Source organism: Camarhynchus parvulus, chromosome Z (assembly GCF_901933205.1).
Source record: "Camarhynchus parvulus chromosome Z, STF_HiC, whole genome shotgun sequence".
NCBI lineage: Eukaryota > Metazoa > Chordata > Aves > Passeriformes > Thraupidae > Camarhynchus > Camarhynchus parvulus.
This window is the reverse complement of record NC_044601.1, coordinates 33,173,096-33,196,528: the sequence shown is the minus strand read 5'-3', so window position 1 is coordinate 33,196,528 and position 23,433 is coordinate 33,173,096. Positions and strand designations below refer to the sequence as shown.

General features: G+C 41.3%; 1 protein-coding gene across 1 annotated transcript in view; it reads left to right on the top strand.

Moving 5' to 3' along the window:
* The first annotated feature begins 2,282 nt into the window (after positions 1-2,282).
* The window catches only part of SYK (spleen associated tyrosine kinase), a 44,552-nt gene continuing 23,401 nt past the window's right edge, over positions 2,283-23,433 (top strand). Inside the window, exons 1-3 of the mRNA XM_030968834.1 lie at positions 2,283-2,557; positions 18,254-18,707; positions 20,089-20,249. Coding sequence (XP_030824694.1) covers positions 18,294-18,707; positions 20,089-20,249 — 575 coding nt within the window. The 5' untranslated portion in view covers positions 2,283-2,557; positions 18,254-18,293. The remainder of the gene's footprint in view (positions 2,558-18,253; positions 18,708-20,088; positions 20,250-23,433) is intronic.

Here is a 23,433-nt window from a genome sequence, read left to right as displayed (position 1 = left end):
ATAGTGAAAGCATCGAAACCCTCTCAGAAACTCCTAAAAAGTACAGACTATTACAAAGTTAAATGTTGCAGTTATTATACTGCACAACTATTTGGACACCATTTAAAAATTATGAATTTCTACTGTATATATTCATGTTGGGTAGGAAAATCCACACATTTACTGAATCTTTCCAGAAAATCCAGATTTATACTTATTAAACGTTTCGAGAAAAAAAAAGATGAAATATTTTACTTTATTGGTTGCTGGCCTTAAATAGAGCTGGCCACACATCACAGGAAAGCTTCAGAATGATAATATGGATATGCTAATATACAACATTACATGTAACACATGAAATAAGACACCGCACTGTTGTGAGCAGCTTACAGTATCACAGAACTCAGCTATTTTTAAAATAGCTTGTATGAAATGAAAGAAAAAGTAAACTGTGGACAGCCTAAAAACTCTTTGCTTCACTTACTGCGTTTCCCCTCCACTGTTGCCATAAGCTGACCTGGGCCAGCAGCCAAGCACCCACACAGCCACATGCTCAGCTCCCCCCAGCGGGACTGATGGCAGAGAAGGGAGATCAAAAAAAGCCATATGTCAAGATAAACATAATTTAATAGGTGAAGGGGAAAGCAACAAGATCACAACCACACCAAATGATGCAGAGGTGGTCACCCACCGCCTCCCATGAGCACAGTGACAAGCAGCAAATATCAGATTAGTGGCTGCCTTGGAAGAAGCCCACATCCTTCCACCCTCCTTCATCTATACCCAGTTTTGAGTGCTAATCATGATAAGAGCTATCCCTTTGTTCACTTGCAGGCAACTGTCCCAGCTCTGTCCCTTCCCAACTTGTGCACCTCTGGCTTACACGCTGGGGATGGGGGTAAAGTGAAAAGTGGAGATAGCCTTGACATTGTGCAAGTAGTGTACAGGAATAGACAAATTATTAGTGTAGTATCAATACTCTTTTAGCCAGAATCAAAGATACACCACCATACTGGCTGCTGTAATGAAAGCTATTCCTTGCCAGCAAGGTCCAGTACAATTGCTTATGCAGTAGTAGTGATTTTTTTCACCTATTTAAGGTTAGACTTCCCCTTAAAAAACAGTTCATAGTCCAATTATGACTTTCCAAAAGCTTTTCCTGCAGATCTGCTCACACTTGGATGTTGATAAGAAAAGAACAATACCATAAAAACAGGTCTAAGAATTAGGTTTTCTAAGTTATTCTCGTTTTTCTAACATTCAGACAGTGCCAATAAGAAATGCATTGCTATTACAGTAATTGCCAAAGGTCTCACTGAAACAAACCAAAAGCAGAGACCTTTTTAAATGGCATGAAATATGCGACATTTGTACTTTGGCAGCTCTACTGATTAGAAGGTGTACAGTCCATTTTGCAATAAGGGAGACAGTGTTTTGGCTGAAAATAATGTCTGTATCCCACAATAGTCCAAACACCAATTTATTATGGGGAAGAAGGAAGTGGATTTTTCCTGCTGTAAGAACTGCCTATCACGGGACACCGCACAGTGTCATGCAGCACAGTCACCGCTGGAGGAGACCTGCCCACTCCGGCCTCACGCAAGGCCCCTCATGCCACCCAGTCCTGTATGACCGGCAGCAGGAGTGGTTTGTGCCTGGGCAGTCACGATAGCGGCACTTTTTGGCTGTGTGGTGTAAGCTTCCACAGGAATTAATTCCGTCACACAGGGTGCTAAGGACGCCTTGGGACTTTACTTCATGCTAAGTGCCTGTCTCCTTCACACCTGGAGTTGCTACAAATGTTTGATCAAAATATGGGAGAAATGTTTGTGTGACGTACAGCAGGAAGGGTAATACTGTGCTGTGGTAGGCCCCTTTGCTGCTCCAAAAGGAAACCCTCTGGGAGTCCTTATCTCGGCAAAGTACACACAAAGCACCAAAGAACTTCAGTATTCCAGAATTCACCAATTCGCAATTGACATGTGCACCAATATGCACACACTAGTTTTTTCCCTTTCCAGAAGCCGCAATTGGCACACTCTGTCCCCAGCGTGGTGCTGAGCGACGACACGTCCATCTTCCAAAGCCAGATGCCCGTGAGGCGACACCGGCGCTACAAGGAGCCCAAGCCGGGGTGCCAAGGCGAGCCGGCACGGCGGGGTCCCGGGGACAGCCCCGTCAGGCGGCACCAAGGGACGCACGTCACGGGTCCCGGGCAGCCCGCGCCGCGGGGTCCGCAGAGACAGACGCTCCCTGGCCCGCGGGAGAAGCGACGCCGGCGGCACCGGGGGCTGCAGCGGTGCCCGGCCCTCCCTCCGGGGCGGCCGCCCGAAAGAGGGGTCCGGGGGCACGGCGGCCGCGCCCGCTGGAGAAGAGGGAGCGCTCGCCCACACCGCGCTGAGGAAGTGGCCGCGGCTGCGAGCGAAAACGAGGAAGCGGCGGATCCGGCGGCCCTAGGAGAGGGTCCGGACCCGGTCCGGCCGCAGCCTGGCACGGTTCGGCCCGCCAGTGCCGCCCGCCCGAGGGCTGCCTGCCGGAACGAAGCGGCGGCGCGGAGCCGAGAGACCCCGAGGCAGCGGTGAGCAGCGGCCCCGGCCGCTAGCACGGGGAGCCGGAGGGCGACCGGCCCGGCGCCACCGCACCTTCCCCGCCCGGGCCGCAGCCGGGAATGGGAACGAGGCCGGGGCCGGGGCCGAGAATGGGAACGGGGCCGGGGCCGGGGCTGGGGCTGGGGCCGGGGACGCGGCCGGAGCCACCGGCGCTGCCGCTCCCGGTGCTGGGTTGGGGTGTCGCGGACACCGGCAGAAAGGAGAGCCGGAGCCCTGAGCAGCGGGTGGGAGGGAGGCTGAAGCACCTGGGACACAGGAGAGTCCTAAGGAGCGGCAAGGGAGAGGAGCACTCGTGTCAGGGTGGGAGCGGGCGGCTGGAAACGCGCCACCAGCCTGAAACCTTGCTGTATTGCGGTGCTTCGAAAAATAAATACCACTAGCCCCGCGTCTCAGGAATTTAAATCTAAAACTTAGGTGCAAAAGAAAATTGGTTTTGCTTTGCTACGAGACGTTACTGTAGTGGCAGGTTTTAAACAGGGCCAAGTGTGCACAAAAGTAGGGCTGCTGTTTGAATGGTTCATAGCCTGTGAAAGATTTATGACTGAAAAAAAAAAATTTTAAAAAGCGGGTTCTCTTACCAAACTTCCCTGTTTTGATTCCAAGAAAACAACTGTGGTTATTGTATCACTTGTAGTCGATTCTAGAAGCCTGGTGCCAGAGAAATTTCTCTTAGTTTTGTGTTCTGCCAGCATTATTCAGTTATCTTTGTTAGCACTGTATTTCCATGCACTTTTTGTTGTAGCTGTCTAGATTAGTTTGAAGTGATGTGATGTTTTCTTGGACAGAGCAAAACAAGACTTTTGTTAGATGAAACAATCCTTTACAAGAGTGGCAAGTAGAGTCCTAGTCTGACCAAGTTATATATTGTAGAACAATTATTCAAGGTAAATTTAAAACGAAATTATTCTTCTTTAGGGCATTAACAGTTTATAGGATTTTTAAATGTTCTTTTCCATTAGGTTTCTTTCTTGTTCTTTTTATCCACAGAAGCGTAGATCTCCTGACCCTGAGGTTGAATCCATGGAGTAATCCATGGACACAGCCATGGAGTACAGATGCGTGTAGATTCAGCATGCAAAGCTCTATATTTTTACAGGCTTGGAGGCCATACAGTGTAGCAGTGTAGATTGAGGCAGTCCCGTTAGAGGAACTGTGACTTCTTTTTTTTTTTTTTCTTTATCCCTCTGTTGAGCATTGAGCGATAAATAAGGAAGTTTGAATGTTCTTTATATTGTGACAGTTATCTTGTGAGGGAGAAAGATTATAGTCATAGATATGTATATTTAAAAAGTTTTAAATCAGATGTGATTCTTTTAAAAAATGGCTGAAATAGATTAAAATATATAATTCTTTTGGTTTTCACAATCACTTAAAATCACTACAAAATACCATGATAAATACTGTTGACATGTTCAGAGGTTTTTTCAGTTAAAAAATATTAGCACTCTGTCAAACTAAGGGTGAACCGTGTAGCTTTCCCTTTTGCACATTGTTGCAATTTGATAGAAGAGCAAAAGTAGATCCAAAACCACACGAAGACAAAAAACATATTTATTTTTAGAATTAGCTGGTGGTTTATGTTGAGCACAAAATAACAGTTTAGAAGACTGATGGTGAAATTATAAGCTTGTCTTAAGCACCTTTGAAGATACCAGTGGCCAAAAAAATCTACAGTAAGTTCCTTAGTCTCTCATCTTTTCTTCTGGATCTGTTAGGACAGAAGTATTGGAAGTGAGAAAAATCACTTCTGAAATATATGTTATGTTCAGAAGTCATGGTCTCGCAATGATAATTTTCTCCTTTTTTTGCAAATTACACTTCTTTTGTTCTTCCTAATCCTTTTTCAAGATGCAATATTTGACGAGTCCAATGCCATTGCTGATTTGAATACTATAAGTGTAAGAAATCTGTTTGCATCTGAATCTACTGAAAATTCTAGGTAGTGTTTTTCTTTTTCCAGCTTTATAGACTTTTGGGTCAGTTCCCCAAGATCTGTTGTGTACACATTACACAGACTGTGCCAGAATCTGCCTTCAGTGACATGTTTTTAGCTCCAGAATAGCACAGCTGAAAAGGGGAACTTGTCAGGGTTTATATCATAATTACAAGGACTACAAGAGTTATCTATGAATGTGAGTAATAGTCACAGAAAAATCATTCCAAATGAGTATTCTCTGTTATGCTGTGCTCTAAATAAACCTGTAGCTGCTTCTAAAAACTACCTCTTTTTTGCTTTAATGTAAACATGTGCTTTAGTAAGTTGCTCCACTGGGGCAAGAGTGCTTGTACCATTCAAGGTACCTGTTGTGAAGCTGAAGATGGACTTGCAGGTGTTTCTGAGTTTCAGTAGTAAGGTTCAGTCATAAGAATGAAAACTTCTCATCTTGCAAGGATTTACAGTATCATCTTCTTAATTTCTAATTTAAGAAAAAGTAAAACACCAACTCATTGTAGGGAAACAATTTTGTAGTTCAGTTTGACAGTAGTTTTCCTTGCAGTTGACAAAAGAGAATCTTGGTGGAGGCGGAGAGGGCAGCTCACTAGATGTCTCAACTGGCATTCTAGAAATGCTTTTACAAAAAAGGGTTCTTAATATCTGTACTACTTTTACTGAAAAACATTAATTTCTGCTGTTGGATTTAAGCCTTTCAACCACTCTCATAAGAAAAAGAAAACTTGGGCTTTACAGTATCCTTCCCTAATCTTTTGTATGGTGTAGGATAGTACAATACACAATTATTAATATTTATTTGAGGCACGATGAAATCATTTGATCACAAAGCTTTTGCTTAGTATTTGCATTGTGTTTTAAGGTTCCAGCAGCAAGGGTACATAGCTGATACTGTTTACCTTTTAATTTCATGACATAAGGTAATGTGAAGGCATACACTTAAGCAGAAGTTAAGTGGAAGAAAACATTTCCTATTGACTTCTTCATTACATGTTGGGGTCATTGGAAAACATCAGCATTGCAAGTGCGAGAAGTGTGAAGGAGAACCAAAAGAAAAAATTCCAGGATTTGCTGTAGCAAATGATAATTAATAAATAAATATTGTGTTTGACGCAGAAATATTGCCTGCCTCAAAGAAATGAAATACAATTTTGTAGTTTATGTATGCATTCCAAATTTGAAATTAGGTATAACTTCCTGTGCCTTTGCATACAATGATTAATGATACTTCTTAGGGTGGCTTTTCTAAAAATGAAAGAAAAGGTAAAAATGCTTTGGACACTCACAGGGATCCTAATGTTATTAAGTGACTTCAAAATATCTATATTGGGACCAGTGTTATTTAATATCTTCATTAATGACAGACAAGGGATCAAGTGCATGCTCAATGAGTTTCTAGATAACGCCAAGCTGAGAGGTGCAGTTGACACATCTGAAAGATGGGATACTATTCAGAGGCACCTGGATAAGCTCAAGAAACGAAGCCCATGGGAACCTGAGAAGATTTAACAAGACCAGGTTCAAGGTGCTGCACCTGGGTTGAGGCAAACCTCAGTACCAGCACAGGCTGGGGGATGAACAGATGGAGAGCAGCTCTGCCCAGAAAGACTTGGGGGTGCTGGTGGGTGAGAGGCTGGACATGACCCAGCCATGGGCACTCCCAGCCCAGAGAGCCAAACGTGTCCTGGGCTGCATCCAAAGCAGCGTGGGCAGCCGGGCCAGGGAGGGGATTCTGCCCCTCTGCTCTGCTCTGGTGAGAGCCCACCTGGAACCCTGCATCCAGCTCTGGGGTCCCAGCACAGGGAACTGTGTGAGCGAGTCCAGAGGAGGCCACCAAGGTGGCTGGAGGGATGGAGCACCTTTCATGTGAGGAAAGGCTGAGAGATTTGAGATTGTTCACCCTGGAAAAGAAAGCATTCCAGATTACCTAATTGCAGCCTTGCAGTACCTGAAGGAAACCCACAAGATAGACATAAGACCCTGTAGTTACAGGACAAGGTAGAATGGCTTAAAACTGAGTTGGTTTACATATTAGTGGATGGATTATTACATGGATTACATATTAGGAAGAAATTCTTTACTGTGAGGGTGGGGAGGCACTGGAACAGTTTGCCTGGGAAGTTGTGGGTATACCATCCCTGTAGGTGTTCAAGGCTAGGCTGGGGCTGGCCCCCCAGGATGGGGCTCTGAGAAAACCTGGTCCAGTGAAAGGTGTTTCTGCCCATGACAGGGGGCTTGAATCTAGATGATCTTAAAGGTCCCTCCAACCCAAGCTACCCTGTGATTCTATGATTTGCAAAATACTGCAAGCCTTCCCTTTGTACCAGGTACCAGAGCAAGTAATTTGAACTTTGCATGTATTAGAACCTAAATAACCAGTATACAGAGTATGATTACAGCTAGTTTGTCCAGTTTCACTATTACTCAGTGTGTAGTAAACAGATGTTAGAGTATGTTGGTTGACCAGCTAGAACTACTCAGTCATTTCTCCAGTTTTGCCCCTATTTGCTTTGAGATAGCATTCCTCCAAACAGATATGGATTTCCAGGTGCTTGAGTGGAAAAAATGTCCAGTAAAAATTCCAACTTTGCCTTCTTTAAAAATGGAAAGAGGCAGCAGAAGGAATTTTTCAGCACTGACACTGAGCAGGAGTAAGATATAAGGTGCTCAAAGCTTTGATAAAGAAGCAGGACTTTTGGTGTGGTAGTGTGTAAGTCCACCCATGTAAATCCCTGAGACAGTATCTAGGCTAGGAGTGGAGTTGAAATTGACAGGAAACACAATTGTGATAGGAGGCAACTACAGAAAATACATTCAGGAAGTGTTAGAGTACATACATAGAGTGTTAGAGTTCCTTGGTACATAGAGGATATGTACCAAGGAATCGGACACAAGCTCAAATATTTTAGTGACATAAATCCTTATCTTAAACAACAGATTCAGTAAAATGAGTAAGGTATCACCATTTCATGCATCAGCCACAGCCCATCCCTACCCTCTTGGAGAGACATTCTCTTATTTCCCCCCCCTCCCCCCCCCATTTGTATAAAATAACAAAGTAAATGAGTGGGGGGAAAAAAGAGGAAGAAACCATAAAAGTTCTAAGACCATAGAAGAAATAGAATCCAGAACATATAGAGACAGTATGTGTCTTAGCTGAAGCCCATGTGACTGAAAACGTGTGGTATGCTAGATCTAAATGCTAAAATGTGTGTTGCTGCTGACCACTGAGTGCATAGTTCTGCTTTTAAAAGTTCTAGTATCAATTTCAAAATTGGCTCGGTTTAAAACAACATCTAAATGTGTCTTACAAAACTTATTTCTTGATTTTTTTGATAGGGTTACCTGAAAAGTTGATTTTCTTCATCTAGATTCAAAACCTGAGGTTAGAAATTTGCTATAAAGAGATTCTTTTCTCCCCTAAAATTCTTGTAAAGTGCATTAAAGAAAAGCTTGAACTAAAAAAAAAAATTAGTTATTTTGTTTGTAGAGAACATAGAAAAGGAAGCTGGTATGTGTGTAAAAAGCAGTTGCTTATTGGTAAGTTCCTACTCTGGGAAAGAGACCAAATTTGATAACTTCAATCAGGAAGATAAATCTGTGCAAAAACCCACAAACCTAAAATTTTGTCAAGGTGATAATCTTTGATATCATAGAATCACAGAAAGGTTTGGATTGGAAGGGACCTTAAAGATCATTTGTCTCCAACTGTACTACCATGGGCAGGGACACTTCTTGTTAAACCCAGTTGCTCAATATCTGAAATATGTGGAATGTTGAGCGAAGGAAGCAGCACTAGTATTGTCAACTTAGGCATAAAGTTATAAATGTCACTCCTGCATTTCATAGAATTCATGTGAATTCCACAGTGTTTTGCTCAAGTGTTAGTAAAGCAAGCAGGATATTTAACTAAACATCGTTTTTCCAAGTTGGATAACTGGATTAGCTATCTTTTGAATCAGTGAGCATCTTGGTGCTGTGAAGTGAAAATTATCACTTCCTTAAGATAAGTATCAAGTTGGAGAGCCCTGCTCTGAACAGTTCTAACGCCCCAGAATTGAGGTGGTCACTAAGGGAGGCTTTGAGTAACTTTTTCGGCCTCAGTTATCAGGTGCAGTTGGCAAGAAATCTCGCGCTGCCTCAGGTGCAGGGAATAACTGTGTGACAGTCATGGTCCAATAAATGCCTCAAAGATCTGCTCTGCGGGTAATTCTGTGCACAAGAGTGCAGGGGGTGCCCCCCAATATGGGATGAGTAAACTCAAACCCACTGGAACATGCTGTCTGAAAAAGATGCAGAGCTGTGTTCACTTGGAAGCAGCAGTGTGTTGAGGCCATGACGTTGCAAGTGTGAAATCCAGTTGCCTCCAACTCTCAAGAGACAAGTTTCATCAAATGGAGGTGGCTTTTTGTTATCCTGATGTAGCAACTATCCATAGTGACAATTACCAGTGGACCTTTTAGAGAGGTAGCTGTTGATGCTGTGTGGAGGACAACACACCATGAAAAAAGAGGCCTGACTATGCAGCCTGGCAGTTTGTCATGCAAGAGATAGGGAAATACTGCCTATTGGCCCAGAACCACTGAGGCCAGGTGCATCCTCTTTCTGCCCAGAGTGATAAATTGGCCTTGTCAAGAGTATTTAGTTGGTCCAGGGGTTGTTAATGGGCTTACTTTGCAGGATGGGAAGAGAGGGCTCATATCTCTCTCTGTGTAGTGTTTCTGGAATGCTCTATGTTTTATGTGAGAGGAGAGGTTAGGTTTCAGTTTGTTTGCTGGCTAAAATAAGTTCCTGCCTGTCAAGAGACTATTCTGTCTTTATACCGATGAAAAGTAAGTTTTATCTGTGCTGCTTGTTCTGATGATAAAGGTTGATATAGGGAGAGATACCAACTTAATCATTTCAGGATGGCTGTTGCACTAATTGTTACGAAGAGCCTCTTCTGCAAAGCAGTCTGCCTTTTATGATGTCTGCGTCCTCCTCATAAAATGTAGTCAGGAAGAGCTGGCACAATTGTTGGATGATAGTATTTTTTAAGAGAAGCATTCCTTTCCTAACAAAAATTCTGTTAAATTAAAAATGCTTTACTGGGGGAGTGTTGAGGCACTTGAACTGGTTGCCCAGAGAACTTCTAAATGCCCCATCCCTGGCAGTGTTCAAGGCCATATTAGATGGGGCTCTGAGCAACTTCGTCTGGTGAAAGGTGTTTCTGCCCATAACAGGGGGTTTGAAAGTACGTGGCCTTTAAGGTGCCGTCTAACCTGAACAATGCTGTGCATCTAATTATTAAATAGATTTTAGGAAAGATATCCTTAATGCTGTCAACCTGGCTGTGAGCTAGTGTCACATCTTCCTTTCAAAAAAACAGAAATGCTTGGCCTTTTTTTCCATACTTCTGTGGCTGTCAATTCTTTGTGAGTGTAATTTCCACTAAGAGATAGTGCTTACAGTGTGTCTATGCAGAACATTTACCTGATCTGTGCTCCTAGCAGAAGTTTTTTAAAAAGTAAGGTAACATGACATGGTTTTTATAGACCCTAGAAAGTGGCACTGAGAAGGCTTGGCCAGTTTTATAGAAGTTTGCCTGTTCTGGGAATATGAAAGGCAAGTTGTTTTTGTTCCTGCAATAATTTCTGTGCTTTATATATAAAGCAGGATACTGCAGACTGTTTCAGATGACAAAATAACCTTGGTCTGAAAGAGGAAGCTGCCTAATTTTGCCACTTTGACTCATGGGGCCAGTCCATTGAGCTATCTGTTCATCAAAGGTTTTAGCAATTCTATAGTCAGAGCAATACATTTCAGATAAGGACTGAAGTATAATGGGGTCCAAATGTTCTTGCTTAACAGTAAGTGAAGGCTAATATTCCTGGTTGAGAAACTGAGATAATTTATATATCTGTAGCCTCTAGACTCGGAACTAAGTAGAGACAGACCTGCACAAAGAAGGAGAGTTCATACCTACATAGTAGCTTTGGAAATGCCAGCCTGCAACAATTACTGATTTTAAAAAAGTTAAATATAGACACTTACTGGGATGTAAAATAAACCTATCTTGTGGGTCTGCCGACTAGTAAGACCATAGTGGTCTTTATCTGAAACTTTGATGAATGAAATTCATTCAAATTTCATTCAAATTTCATTTGAATGAAATGTGGCATTTTGTCTTAGTCCTGTAAGTATGCATTTTGAGACTGGTGTAATAATGTTGAATTTCTCCTGGGTTGTTTATTTTAATGGATGAAGCTTTTCATTCACCTTCTGTTTGATTGTAGCAACTTCCTTCTAGAATTCATGATGCTTTAGTTCTGACATGTCTTGCTTTACAGAAAATTTGCTAAAAATGTCACAAGGAAGGAAAAACAAAGTTATGGCTTGTGGATCCATCCACGCTTGGACCCTGATCTTTCTGGATGACTCCAGCCTTTCTCTGAAAATTTAAAGTATCATCAGCTCACTGCCCAAGGCACTTTTTGTGTGTGTTTGGAAATTGGACAGATATTCCAGGTTTTGACTTCCTGGAAAAAGAGGAATGTTTTGAATCAATGCTTTTGGTCTAACACTCTGATAGATCTTTGTCTGGCAACTTCTTTCTGGGTTGTGACAAACAATAGACCACAGTGAACCTTGAAAGAAGATTTTGGAGTAATTTGGGGCTGGGGGGAAATTTAGTGATAGTTAGAGGTGTCTTTATTTTACTGTGCAATCACTATCTTGTCCATAACAGTTTTATTATTGCTGTCTCTGTAAAAACTCTTCTGTAAAAATGAAAATACATTCCGCTTGGCAACCCACTATACTGTCATATTTAATGTCACTGTAACTTTGAACCTGAAAACATGCAGGCCATTGGCTAAGCAGTTCAATCTCTTTTTACTTATTTCTTGCAAGAAAGATGATAGTTTTTTTTTGTTTTGCTTTTCACATATTTTCACTGCTTCTGTAAATTCATTTCACAGCTACTTCTGTGCAGTCATAGTGGGATCTATGGTATGCAAAGGAGTTTTACTTTTTACTGTAGTTCTGGGAAGTAAATACCTGTTTGAAACAAAACCATAAAGGAGCAATACGTATACATGTATACACATACATACATATATATATATGTGTGTGTGTGTGCACATGCATATTCATTTATGTATGTCTCAGTGGTTTCTGAAGGGAGGTATTTGGGGCTCCCTGAGTAAGACTTTTGTAACTGCACCCCAACACAGGCTTTGTTTTTTTCCTTTTTTCCCCTCCAGTATTTGGAAGATGCAATTATACCTGTACTATTCTGCAGTCACTACAGAGGCACAGCTGGTCTCAGTGAAGATCTGTCTATGCCCAGAGAAGTTTGTTCACATCTTGTCACAGCAGGAAAACGGGAGATTAGACAGGTCTGCCTGCAGTATCTGAAATGCTTTCCTGCAGCTGTTCCTGATCCCAGTGGTTCTGTTATTTATAGGGTGGTTTAATCACAGTCGACTACTTTGTCCAAAAGGGAGCAGGTTTCCCCATACAAATGGTGCCACCCATTTAAAGTCTGAAATTTTTGATTTGACAAGAGTTTAGCGAGAGGCAGTGTTTGCATTTGTGACAGTGACTCTTACACTGTTGAAAAGGAGGTAAGGTAATGACTGATAGAGCGTGGTTGAGATGTAGAAGGAAATGTTCACATTTTTGTGTAAGTGATCTTGTTTTTTCTTTCTCTAAAAGGAGAAAAAAATTGTTTTGGTTTTGGGTTTTTTGGTTGTTTCTATTTTTAATATATGTGAAAATCATAGGATTTTTTACTTCCAGGGAAAGAATTATTGTAATCCATAATAATCCATAAACACCTGGCTTTTTTTTTCTTTCACAGTAGCATTCTGACCTTTTTAAAAGATCAAAGCAGAAAAACCTTATTAGAGGAAAACTATGGCATGTGAAAAGATTACCAAATACATGAGAATCCCAAAATAAAGGTGTTGTATAAGAGAGACAATAGATTCCTAGCATCAGTGAAGAACACTTTTTTAGTGATGCATGCTCCTCCATGAGCTGAGACAGAAGCTTTTGTAGAAAAGTCCTGAATAGAACATGGATGCTGTTGTACTTTTTCTGAGCATCTGTTTGCCTTGTAATAGGGTAGTAATTGTGTTGACAGGTCAAGTAGTTTTTCCTCAGGAAATACTTCAATAGCTAGACTGCCTGGAGTAGTCTGATGATATCAGAATGTCAGATGCAATTTAGAGTAAATGATGGCATTTCTGGCATGTTTCAATGGAGAAAAAAACATCTGTCTGTCCTCAGTATTAAGATGACTCCAGAAAGTAAATATATAGGAAAATATTTTTGAAGCTAAGGATTTTAGGTGTGTTTGTGATACTCCTTTTCAGTTCATTTTATGAATGACTCCTTGATACAGGAGGGGAGATAAATGGTGTTCACCCTAAACCTAGTAGATGAAATACCAATGCCACCTGTTTAGTAGGCAATTGATTCTTCAGATACGGCCAGAATGCTGAAGATTTACATGAATGAGGGCAAAAGCTGTTTCTTCTTAAGCTCAGAAAGAGGCTAGCTAGACCACTAACTTTCATAATAATGATGAAATAAATGAACCTGTTACAGACTGGACAATCCCAAAGCTCACTGATCATATTGTAAGATTCAGGTTTTGAATTCCCCATCAGAAAAGTCTTCTGGGCCAAAGCTACCATATTCCCTACTTTTCCCAGACAGATTTTAATTAAGCTATGTTTCTGGTGAAGAATACATCTCAGTGTTTAAAAATCTTCGCAGAAACACCACTGTCACCCTGAAAGCATCACAGTAAAGCAAAAATATCTAAAAGAAAGAAAATGCTTCTGAAACCGAACTGTTAAATTAAAAAGGTGAAAAAATAACTGCTCAAATAAGGAACATTTTTTTGTAACACTATTTCACCGCTCCATGGCTTTTGGTCTTCTGTCACATTTTAGTCATCTTACCCATTAAGAAGCAAACTTATGATCAGAAATCCCTAAGTCTTCTGCCACACTACTCTTTGGTGGTTTTAGAAAGATTCATATTCCTATTTGTATTTTTTTTAATGTTAGAATGGAGATCAGTACCTTGGCAATATTATACCCTTTGCTAGGCAAACATTTCAATATAGCAATTATTCTTTTATTCTTGTCTAGATATGACATGAAATAGAATTAAGCTAAGTGTAGAAGTATGGTTAGCACAGATTTTTTCTAACACCTTCCAGGTGAGTTATTCCTTAGTTTTGCTCATCTGTTCTGAGAGAATGTTTTGCTTCCTAGTATGCATAAAATGCGTGAGGTACTAAACTTTTGTGCTATGTCAGGAGTACCCCGCAGAGGTGATGAGGAAGCTGCCTGAGGGGAAGTGGGTGCCTAATTTTCTTATGTGTTTGTGCAATATTTTTTCTTTCACGTAGGATAAGCGTGATATTTGCATGCATTTGTAGCTTCCTTAAAAGTAACTTTTAACAACTAAGGGGAGAGTTGCACTTAAGCCCTGCTATGTCTGTTACGCTCAAGCTCCTCTCTTGGGTAGCCAGCCCCACTTCCTTCAGCACTCATAAGGGTAAAGCCTGACAGTCTTCATTTTACAGCTTCACGTTTGCAACCACACTGGCTCAAAAAACACTGCACTGTTTGTGCACCTGGAAAAACTTACAGGAGGAGGAAACTCAGAATTTAAGTGTTTTCTTCTATTCCATTACTGATCCTAGAAGTGTATTACACTCCCAAAAGGAAGGCAAGATTCTGAAATTCCAAACAAAGAGAACAGCCATCCCAAGTTCAGACGTTCTTCCAAAATTTTAAAGTAGTTTTTAATCATTATCTGAAGGGGTTTTTTGTGATTATTTGCCTCTGTGCATGCCCAGGAGATGCTGCATCAGTCCAAACATTTCCTACCATTGCTAAACATTAAATATTCTTCACATATTAGAAAGTGGGGTAGAGAAACCTGGCCTGAAATCTACCAACAGTAACCTATTTTGTGAAAGTAAATCAGGCCATTGTTTTCTTAAACAGATATAGATAAATAATTTGTGAAATATTAGAGATCATAAGAATCCTGCTGTGTTCTTTTTATAACTGAGGAATATTCTTCATATTTTAGAAACTTGTTATATAGCAGGCCTTCTCATTCTGAAGATTTAAGAGACAGTCCCTCACCAGTGCCATCACTGACATTTCATCTAAATTACAACCAGTGGATTTCCCCCAGGCTCCCTCTGCCTTTTAAGACCTTTTTTTTCTGGGTAAATCATCCTGAAGATTGTGTAGAAAATACTGAGATTAATATGAGACAAAAAATACTCTGGAGAGTAGCCTGATCTGAAACACATCCTAGTCAAAGTGAATTTAAATTTCAGAAGCCATAAAGGTTTTTGTAGTCAAGGGTGATGTGTTTACCCCCTCTAATCCTGTCCTCCACCTTACTTTTATTTTATTAGCTATTATTTTCATTCTAAAGTTCTTTATCTTTTTTAAGTCTGAAGCTAGAAGTATGGCAAATATTAACTTTAATGAAATACATTCATTAAAATAAATATCTGCAGATTAAGAGTATGGTGATATTTTTCTGTTTGATATTTGTTCAGTATGTATTACTGAGGTGTTTTGAGCAGGCACTGCAGTGCAGTACCATTCTTGACATGAGACACATTGTGGGATTATTTCTTCCTTTTCTCCAAGTTGTACATTGCTGGCGAAGAGCCAGTGTTGATCAGTCATGCATCCAAATTCTTTCCTTACTAAAAACCTAGTAGTAAATCTGTTTTCTTCTGTTTTTCCTGAAAGTGGTATTGAAGACTTTGAACCTGCCTTCCAGGACCATTTTGCTAGAAGTTGGATGATGTATATTTGTCTCCGAACGACCAGTATGTGTGGTGCATAGTGGAGTAAAAAAAAAAAATGACATGGGGGTGTGTGAAGGAAGCAACTAAGCAGGAGTGAAGGAAACAGGAACTAGAACATTCAAAACATCCATATTTGTAATGACTTTCAGAATAATAGAATCAAAGAGTCATAGGAATATTTAGGTTGGAAAAGGTCCTTAAGATTATCAAGTCCAACTGTAAACCTATCACTACTCAATCCACTCACTACAAAACCATGTCCCTAACCACCATTCTGTAGGTCTTTAAATCCCTTCAAGGATGATGATTTAAACACTTCCCTGGGCAGCTGTTCCAGTACTTGATAACTTCCTCAGTGAAGGAATATTTGCTGGTATTCAGTTTAAGCTTCCTCAGTACTACTTTTCTTCTCATCATCTCACATGTAGGAAGAGAAGGACTCCAGCCCTGCCTGGGGTGTCTGCCCCATGCCGCTGTCCCTTGCAGCAGAGTTGTTCTCCCCTGCCTTCCTCGGTGCCTGATGCCATGTCCTGCCAAGACAGACGTACAAAGTGATGGAGCTTCCTTTGTGCTAGGAGTAGAAAAGTCAGGGGGCCATCAGAAGGCTGTGGGAGAGAGGAGGTAGTGAAAGAGCCTCCTGCTGGCTCTCCTTGAAGGCTTGAAAGTAGCAGCTGAGCCCTGGGACAGGGCAGTGAGATGTGGGGTTGGGCTGGACTGTGCCCCTATCTCTGCACCCCACTGGAGGGCAGGGAGAGATGGCAGGGATGGAGAGTAGGAGGAAAACCCTGATCTCCTCCACATCTCCCAAATGCTCAGGCTGAGATTTATGTTGCATGTGACAGGCTCTGGCAAGATTCAGGAGGGCTTGGGAGAGGAGCTTATATATTCACAACCCTAAGCCCCCATACCCTTCCTCAGTTACCACCAGCTTAGTACAGTGTACTTGGGGGAGGTGGTTAGGGAAGAAAGGGGAATTTTCTGAGTGTTCCCTTCTATCAATGCACTGTCCCAGGACAAGCTCCGGTGAAATTAGCCGGGCTGTGCAGCTGGGCGGGGGAAGGGAAGCACCAGCAGGGGCTGCACTTGTGCAGTGCCCAGGCCTGCTGCTGTCCCCTATGCCAAAGCTGGCAGAGCAAGCCAAGAGTTCTGATGGAGCCTGCATGCCTTGAGTGTGCACCTACAGGGGCCCTGGACAAACCGTGGACAGACAGACCCTGCTGGAAAACATCCTGGTCACAGACCTTCCTTCCATGGTGACATCACAAGGGTGTGAGACACCGCCAGGAAGGCAGATGCTCCAAAAGGGGCAAAGTCTGCTCCAATGTATGTTTCCCTTTGTTATGCTTCATTAAATTACTTTCATTCGAATTCCGTAGCCTTTTCAGGTCCCTTTGAATAGTATCACAGCCCTGTGATGTTTAGCCACTGTGCCGTTTTGTATCATTTGTGAATTCGCTGGGGCTGTGCTCTCCCCGCTGTCCACCACCTCAATGAAATAACATTGACCCCAGTCCTGACCCTGTGTTACAGTACTATTAACTGGCCTCCAAATGGGCATTGTATTATTATTGTTTGGTGGTGACTGACTAAGGACTGCCTTCTGTGTCTTCTGTTACAACTTTTCTTTGTTGCAATTAGCAAGTGAAAGTTATATTAGTAGATTGGTATGGGAACTTACACCAGTAGCTTTTAGTTGCAGATCACAAAAGTAATAAATAATATGCTGCACAAAGCTCTATTTTATAGATGCAATATCTTTGCAACTTTGAGATCTCCCTTATTTGGGATGGTGGGAGAAGACCGGAAGATCTGCACAGTATGTGGTTTGACATGACTGTGCCCTATCTAGTTTTCTATACTGTGTGAGCCTTGTTGTTTTGACTTTGTGTTCCTCTACATCTTTCCTTTCCCACATCAACCCTTTACGTATTCACAGCATAGCACAGGTATTTCTCTACTGTTTTTTGATATGAGCTCAAGGGACAGCAAATCAGCACCGATGGATCAAATATGAATTAAGCAGTAGGCACAAACAGCTCTACCTGCTTCAGGTCTGCCAGGGAAGGTGTCAGTCTGAAGTGCTGTGTGCCAAAAGGCCCTACATTAAGACTCCCATTCCTCAATTACACCTTTGCATTATGGACCCTCCCTTTTTACATAGTTATCCATAAAGTCTTCTGCACTTTTCTTCATGTAAATCAGTTGCACACTTTGGCCAGCTACAAGACAGATGTGGTATTAGCCCTGTTCCCATATAGCCTGAACTGTTTTATGCTGATTCCACAGATTGCTGCATGGCTTCCCTGAAATGATGCTCCATTTTATTGTGAAGGGGTCATATTTTAACTCCTATGTGCTTCACAACTATAGAAGGAGAAACTGAACTTCCGATCACTTTGTCCACTTCTAGCCAAGGCGCTGAGAAACAGGAAAAGAGACTGATGAGATTTAGACAAACAACTTCTAACAAGATAAAAATAAAAATGGGATCTTCACTTCAAAATATTTTTTTTAATTTTCAACATATGTATCACCAACAAATTAATTACTAAAATTACCTCAAGCTATGCCCCCTGGACATTTTCAGGTTGGACATCGGGTGAATTTCTTCACAGGAGGGGTTATTAAACATCGGAATGCTCTGCTGAAGGGTGTGATGGAGTCACCGTCCCTGGAGGTGTTCAAAAAACAAGTGTACAGACCACTCAGTGCCGTGGTCTTGCTGACAAGGTGGTGATTGGTTCAAGTTTGGAGGTCTGTGCCAGCTTAAATCATTCTGTGATTCTGCAAATATACTAAGTGAACTGCCGTCTTACTGGTTTATCCTCTTTTATTCTGCTGACATTCATATCTCTGTCTTTGTGTTTTCAGGTACAGTATTCTAGGTTTGCTACTTGGAAAAGAAAAAAACATGGCTTTCAACACATCAAACCCTGCTAACCATTTGCCATACTTCTTTGGTAATATCACACGTGAAGAAGCTGAGGAGTATCTCATGCAGGGAGGAGCCAGTGATGGACTATACTTGCTCCGCCAAAGCCGGAATTACCTGGGGGGCTTCGCCCTATCCTTGGCCCATGGAAGGAAGGTCCACCACTATACAATTGAGAGGGAGCTGAGTGGTTCCTATGCTATTGCAGGAGGCAAGTCACATGCCAGTCCTGCTGAACTCATTAACTATCACTCAGGGGAAGCAGATGGCCTTATCTGTCTACTGAGAAAACCTTTCAACCGGCCGCCAGGCATTGAACCCAAAACAGGACCCTTTGAAGATTTGAAAGAGAACCTCATCAGAGAGTATGTCAAGCAGACTTGGAATTTGCAGGTAAAAACAGACTGATCTTGACATAAAGTAATCTTTGAGCTAGGAGAAAAAGAGATTGCAGTGTTTGTTTCCAGCTGTTGCTGCTGCTAGGTAGTATTTTTTCACAATGAAATCACAGCTGTTTTAGATTTAACAGTGGGGGTTTTTTCTCCCCAGTACATGCAGTAACTTGGCGATAAGTGTAGTTTTCCTGAAATTTAAGCCCTTAGACTTTCTACGATGGTCTAGCATAATCTTATCTACCTCTGCACTAATGTATGCCATCAGATTTGGACCAAAAATTAATACATGTAATAAGCAAGATACAGAAATGGTTTGTCTCGTTGCTTTTCATTCTGATTTTTTTATGGATTGATATGCAGGCAGGCATGGTGACATGATGACTTGTTTTACATCTTACTCTCTTAGTTGGCCTTCTTTCTGTGAGGCTAATTTATGTCCAAAACAGAAATTGTTCCTGAAAGAGAACAGTTTCTGCACTCCAGAGCGCTGCATCTTCAGTGCTGCAGGGGTCAAGCAGGAATTTTCCATGTGGAGGACAAGATGTTGGATTTTTTCCTGGGAATGACTATGAAGAAGCCATTCTTAACATGGAAACACTAGTGTAGGAGGCTGCAAAGAGAGTATTATTTCACCTTGAGATGTCATGAGTTACCTTTATGAACTCATGAAGATACTCAAGGTTCCTAATCTCTTTTGCTGCTAGCAAGTAACCCTATGAATTCTGCTCTGTAAAATATATGGAGCAATCCCCAGCTGGGAAAATCTGAAACTTATACAACATTTTCTATAACTGATGAGGTTCACGGTGTCTTTTCTGATGAGTCTGAGCTCAATCTAGAGGGAAGTTGATGAGCTCTGGTTAAACGGTGGTGAAACTAGTGGGGGTTGCCCTCAGATTCTGAGCCCAATTTAGAAGTGGTAGGTTGTAGACAAGGTTAGAAATGTCTAAGTTAATATTACTCTGAATAATTTACTCTAAAATGGAGACTGTTCTGTCTGGGAAAATTTGCATTGATGTCTTTGACACAGACATGCTGCAACAGTGCAAAGCACATTCGGTTTATTTTAGTACACTGCCAAAGGATGTTTAATTTGGAGGTATGTTTGAAAGCTCAGACTGACACTAACTTCATTTAGCCATGTCTCATTAGCATAACAATATGACTTTAAGCTTAAATACTGATATATCAGTGGTTTTATTTACTGGTTAATTTTCCTTCTTTTTCTGGTTTAAAATCTTTATAGCACAACAATCTTCACACACAACAATTATGTGCAGATTTTGGATGTCCCAAAAGCAGTCCCAAAAGACTGGAGACCTATCTTTTTATTGCAGAAGATAGTTTGACTGTTTCACCGTGTTTTTACTGTTCTCTAGGGGCAGGCTCTTGAGCAAGCTATCATTAGTCAGAAGCCTCAGCTGGAGAAGCTGATCGCCACTACAGCCCATGAGAAGATGCCATGGTTCCATGGGAGAATCTCTCGGGAGGAGTCAGAACGCCGTATCCTCATTGGGTCAAGAAACAATGGAAAATTTCTGTGAGTTTATTTTTCTGTGAGTTTATTTTTCTGTGGTATTGCTGTTTGCCTCCAGTGTTACTGTACAGCTCTTTTGAATAAATCTCAAGTGAGACTGTGCCCTGAAGCATGGTTCATCCACAGTGAGGGCACCCAGTTCAGCATCATTTACATGACACGATGCTTCCTGCCCTCAAGTCCCTCACTTAACTAAGGACAGAAAACTATAACAAAAGCCTGGAACATCTGCAGGGGTGTCCACTAGGACCTGCTGGCGCCAGTTGTGGCCAGCCCAGGGCAACTCCTGGCCTTTGCAGACCCACTGTCAAAGCCTGACCACCTGCACCCAATACACAGGCTTATTAAACTGGTACAGAGACAAACTCCCTATGTTAGCAGCTGTTAGGATCTGTATCTGTCAAGTCTGCCAGGGACAGGGTAGTGCTTTGTTTTGTAGTTAAGCAATAAAATAATCACTTCTACCTTGACAGCACTATTTTCTGTCTGGTGCTTACCCTCTGCATTTACCGAGCCTAATGATCTTTTGTTTTCTGAGCACAAATGTGGCATTAGGATAGTGACTGAGAGTCATCAGGGACTAGAGCCAGGGGTTTGTTTGGAGAATCCTCATTTGAAAAATACTAGTGTTTTAACAGAGCTGTCTTTTGTCACTCCCACCCCCACCCAGAAAGTATTTATATAATGATAAAAAATTTGAAAAATTAGGCTTAAAAGTCAAGGCCATGTAAGGATCACTTGGAACTGTATAATTTTTGAGGGAAATTTCATCACCTGCCTATGTAGTTTTCTTTAGCACTCAGCCTCTTTGGCTTTTTTTAGAGGTAGTCCAAAATGAAACCCCACAAGTGAGTGCAGGAAGGATTTGGTTCTTCAGTACCAATTCTTTCACTTTACTGTTTTTCTGTAATTGTGCCATACTAATTGCTAATATGGGTGCAACCCTTGCATATTTCCATGTTTCAGTCTCAGTAGACAGGAACCAGTAACTCCTTTAAATCCAATTCCCAGTAGAGTGAATTCCTATGAGGTCTTAACCACAAACACTTTGACTGTAGTGACATCTCATTTCTTGAACTCTCTTTTCTTTCCTCAGTACCTGAATTTTTTGTTTCATAGCCAGTCTCACCCAAGTAGCCATGCTTGCCTGTTTTCAGCCTCATATTCTCTATTGGTGGGGACCACATCCAGAGGGGCATTACCCAGTTGCTTTGGCTGCCATGTGTAACAAAACATTGTAATAAGCTTGTCACAGATTTTGTCATACTTGTAGTAAAAAAAAAAAAAACTGTTACAAAAGTTACAAAAATTTGTGGAGCCAGATGTATATCTTGCTGCTGCATAGGAGTTCAGAGGATTTGATTAACATAGTTGCTGTTACCAATTACCAGCCCAACATCACCACACAACCTCTCCTTTTTCTTGCCCTGTGATTTTGCTAGTTTCTTCTCCTACTTTTTAGACAGAAGGTCCCATAATTGAAACAAAAAGCAATCGTTTCTTTTAATGACAATTTTATACCTAAAAATGTATTGCTTTTTTACTTTCTGTTTGAACACCTTACCAAACCAACTTTGTATCTGCTGAGTCATGATGTTGATCATTTATTAAAACTGGCAGCTTTTCCAGTTTGCCTCAGGCACATATTGGTTCCTCTGTGGCCAAAGTACTTCTCTTTGGGGAAAGGGCGGAGGCGCACAGGGGGAAGGAATCTAGTTTTTCTTCAAAGAAAAGAATCCACTAGCTGGCATTTCTTAACAACAGGGATAGGTTTGAAGTAAGGGAGTGAAATTTTCTAAGAGACTTGACATTTTCAACCTCTATTATAAACACTAGTCTCTTTTTAATCTTCTACAAGCAGTCCTACTGCTTTGGCTGGAAATATTTTCCCAGCATTTTCCTGTGTTCCTTAAAGATGGCCTGGGAGGCATTTCTGATGCTCTTTGCAGTGACATGATCAATGGGTTGTGGAGGAGCATTCAGACCTTCTCTCATGGGACTGGATATGTCAATGGATCCATATTTACATAGTTTTGATGGAGCTTGGGTGGCTACTTTCATATCAGGAGGAGAAGCTCATAGAGGAGAAAATGCTAATTTTAAACCACAAGAAATGCCATTGGAGCTTGAATAATATGAACTGCTAGTGTGTTGATCTCGGGTACCTGTTATTAAGGACAAGACTGTTTACTTCTGCATCTGTAGGATGCTTTTCAATGTATTAATTGTTCTTACACAGACTTCCTATCTGGCCATTTTAGAATGTAGTAGCCAGGGAAAGAACTTAATCTACCCCACAGTTCAGTAGCCAGTGCAGCAAGAGAAATAATGTGTTTTCATTTGTGTTGTAATCAGTAATTCTACATTCCTGAGCTGTTCTAGCTCTCAGACCCAAACGCTTAGAGGCTCATCACAAATAGCAAAAGAGCTGTCTAATTCAGAGAGGTTTATTGCTTTCAGCCTTGGGTTGCCTAACACGGGCTTGCTCAGCAGGTGTTGAGAAATAAACCACTCATTTTGGGCTAACTGAAGCAGAAGCAGCAAAACTGTTGAGTGTGGTGCATTGTGATGCACTGTTTTATATTTCAGGCACAGACATCACATAGTTTTACTTACCCAGCAGCAGTGCTTGCCAGAATAGTCTGTACATCTGTGGATTGAAGGCTTTGAAGTTGTGGCTGTGAATTAGTGTTTTTCTAACACTGGTCAAGATAATTAAGCCCAGTAGCTGACTGAAAAGTAAAACTTTCAGACATGTAAGTCTAAGAGATGTTTGCTTGTTGAGGTAGGAATTGGAACATGGGAACAAAAAGAGGAGCTAAATTTTTGCAGAGATTAGGTACACCTGAGGTTATTTAACAAGTCCACAAGTGAATACTTGTATGTGACAAAAATCAAATTGTTTATTATGGAGAAAATAATAAATCTTAGAAGAATATAATATTTTATATATTATATAAAAATAAATATTTTTAGCAAGGCTCTCCAAAACTTCATTACACCAGAAATTTGCTATCCATCTGACGTACCTACCTTAAAGCAAAATCCAATATAGTAGTCCGTGTAATAATACAACTAACATGTAGATTTCTTTAGCATTGCTGTGCAGCAATGCAAGATTATCAAATCTAGAATTATTTTTAATGGTTTAAATATGGAAATAGTAGAAAAGATTCCTGACTGCAGT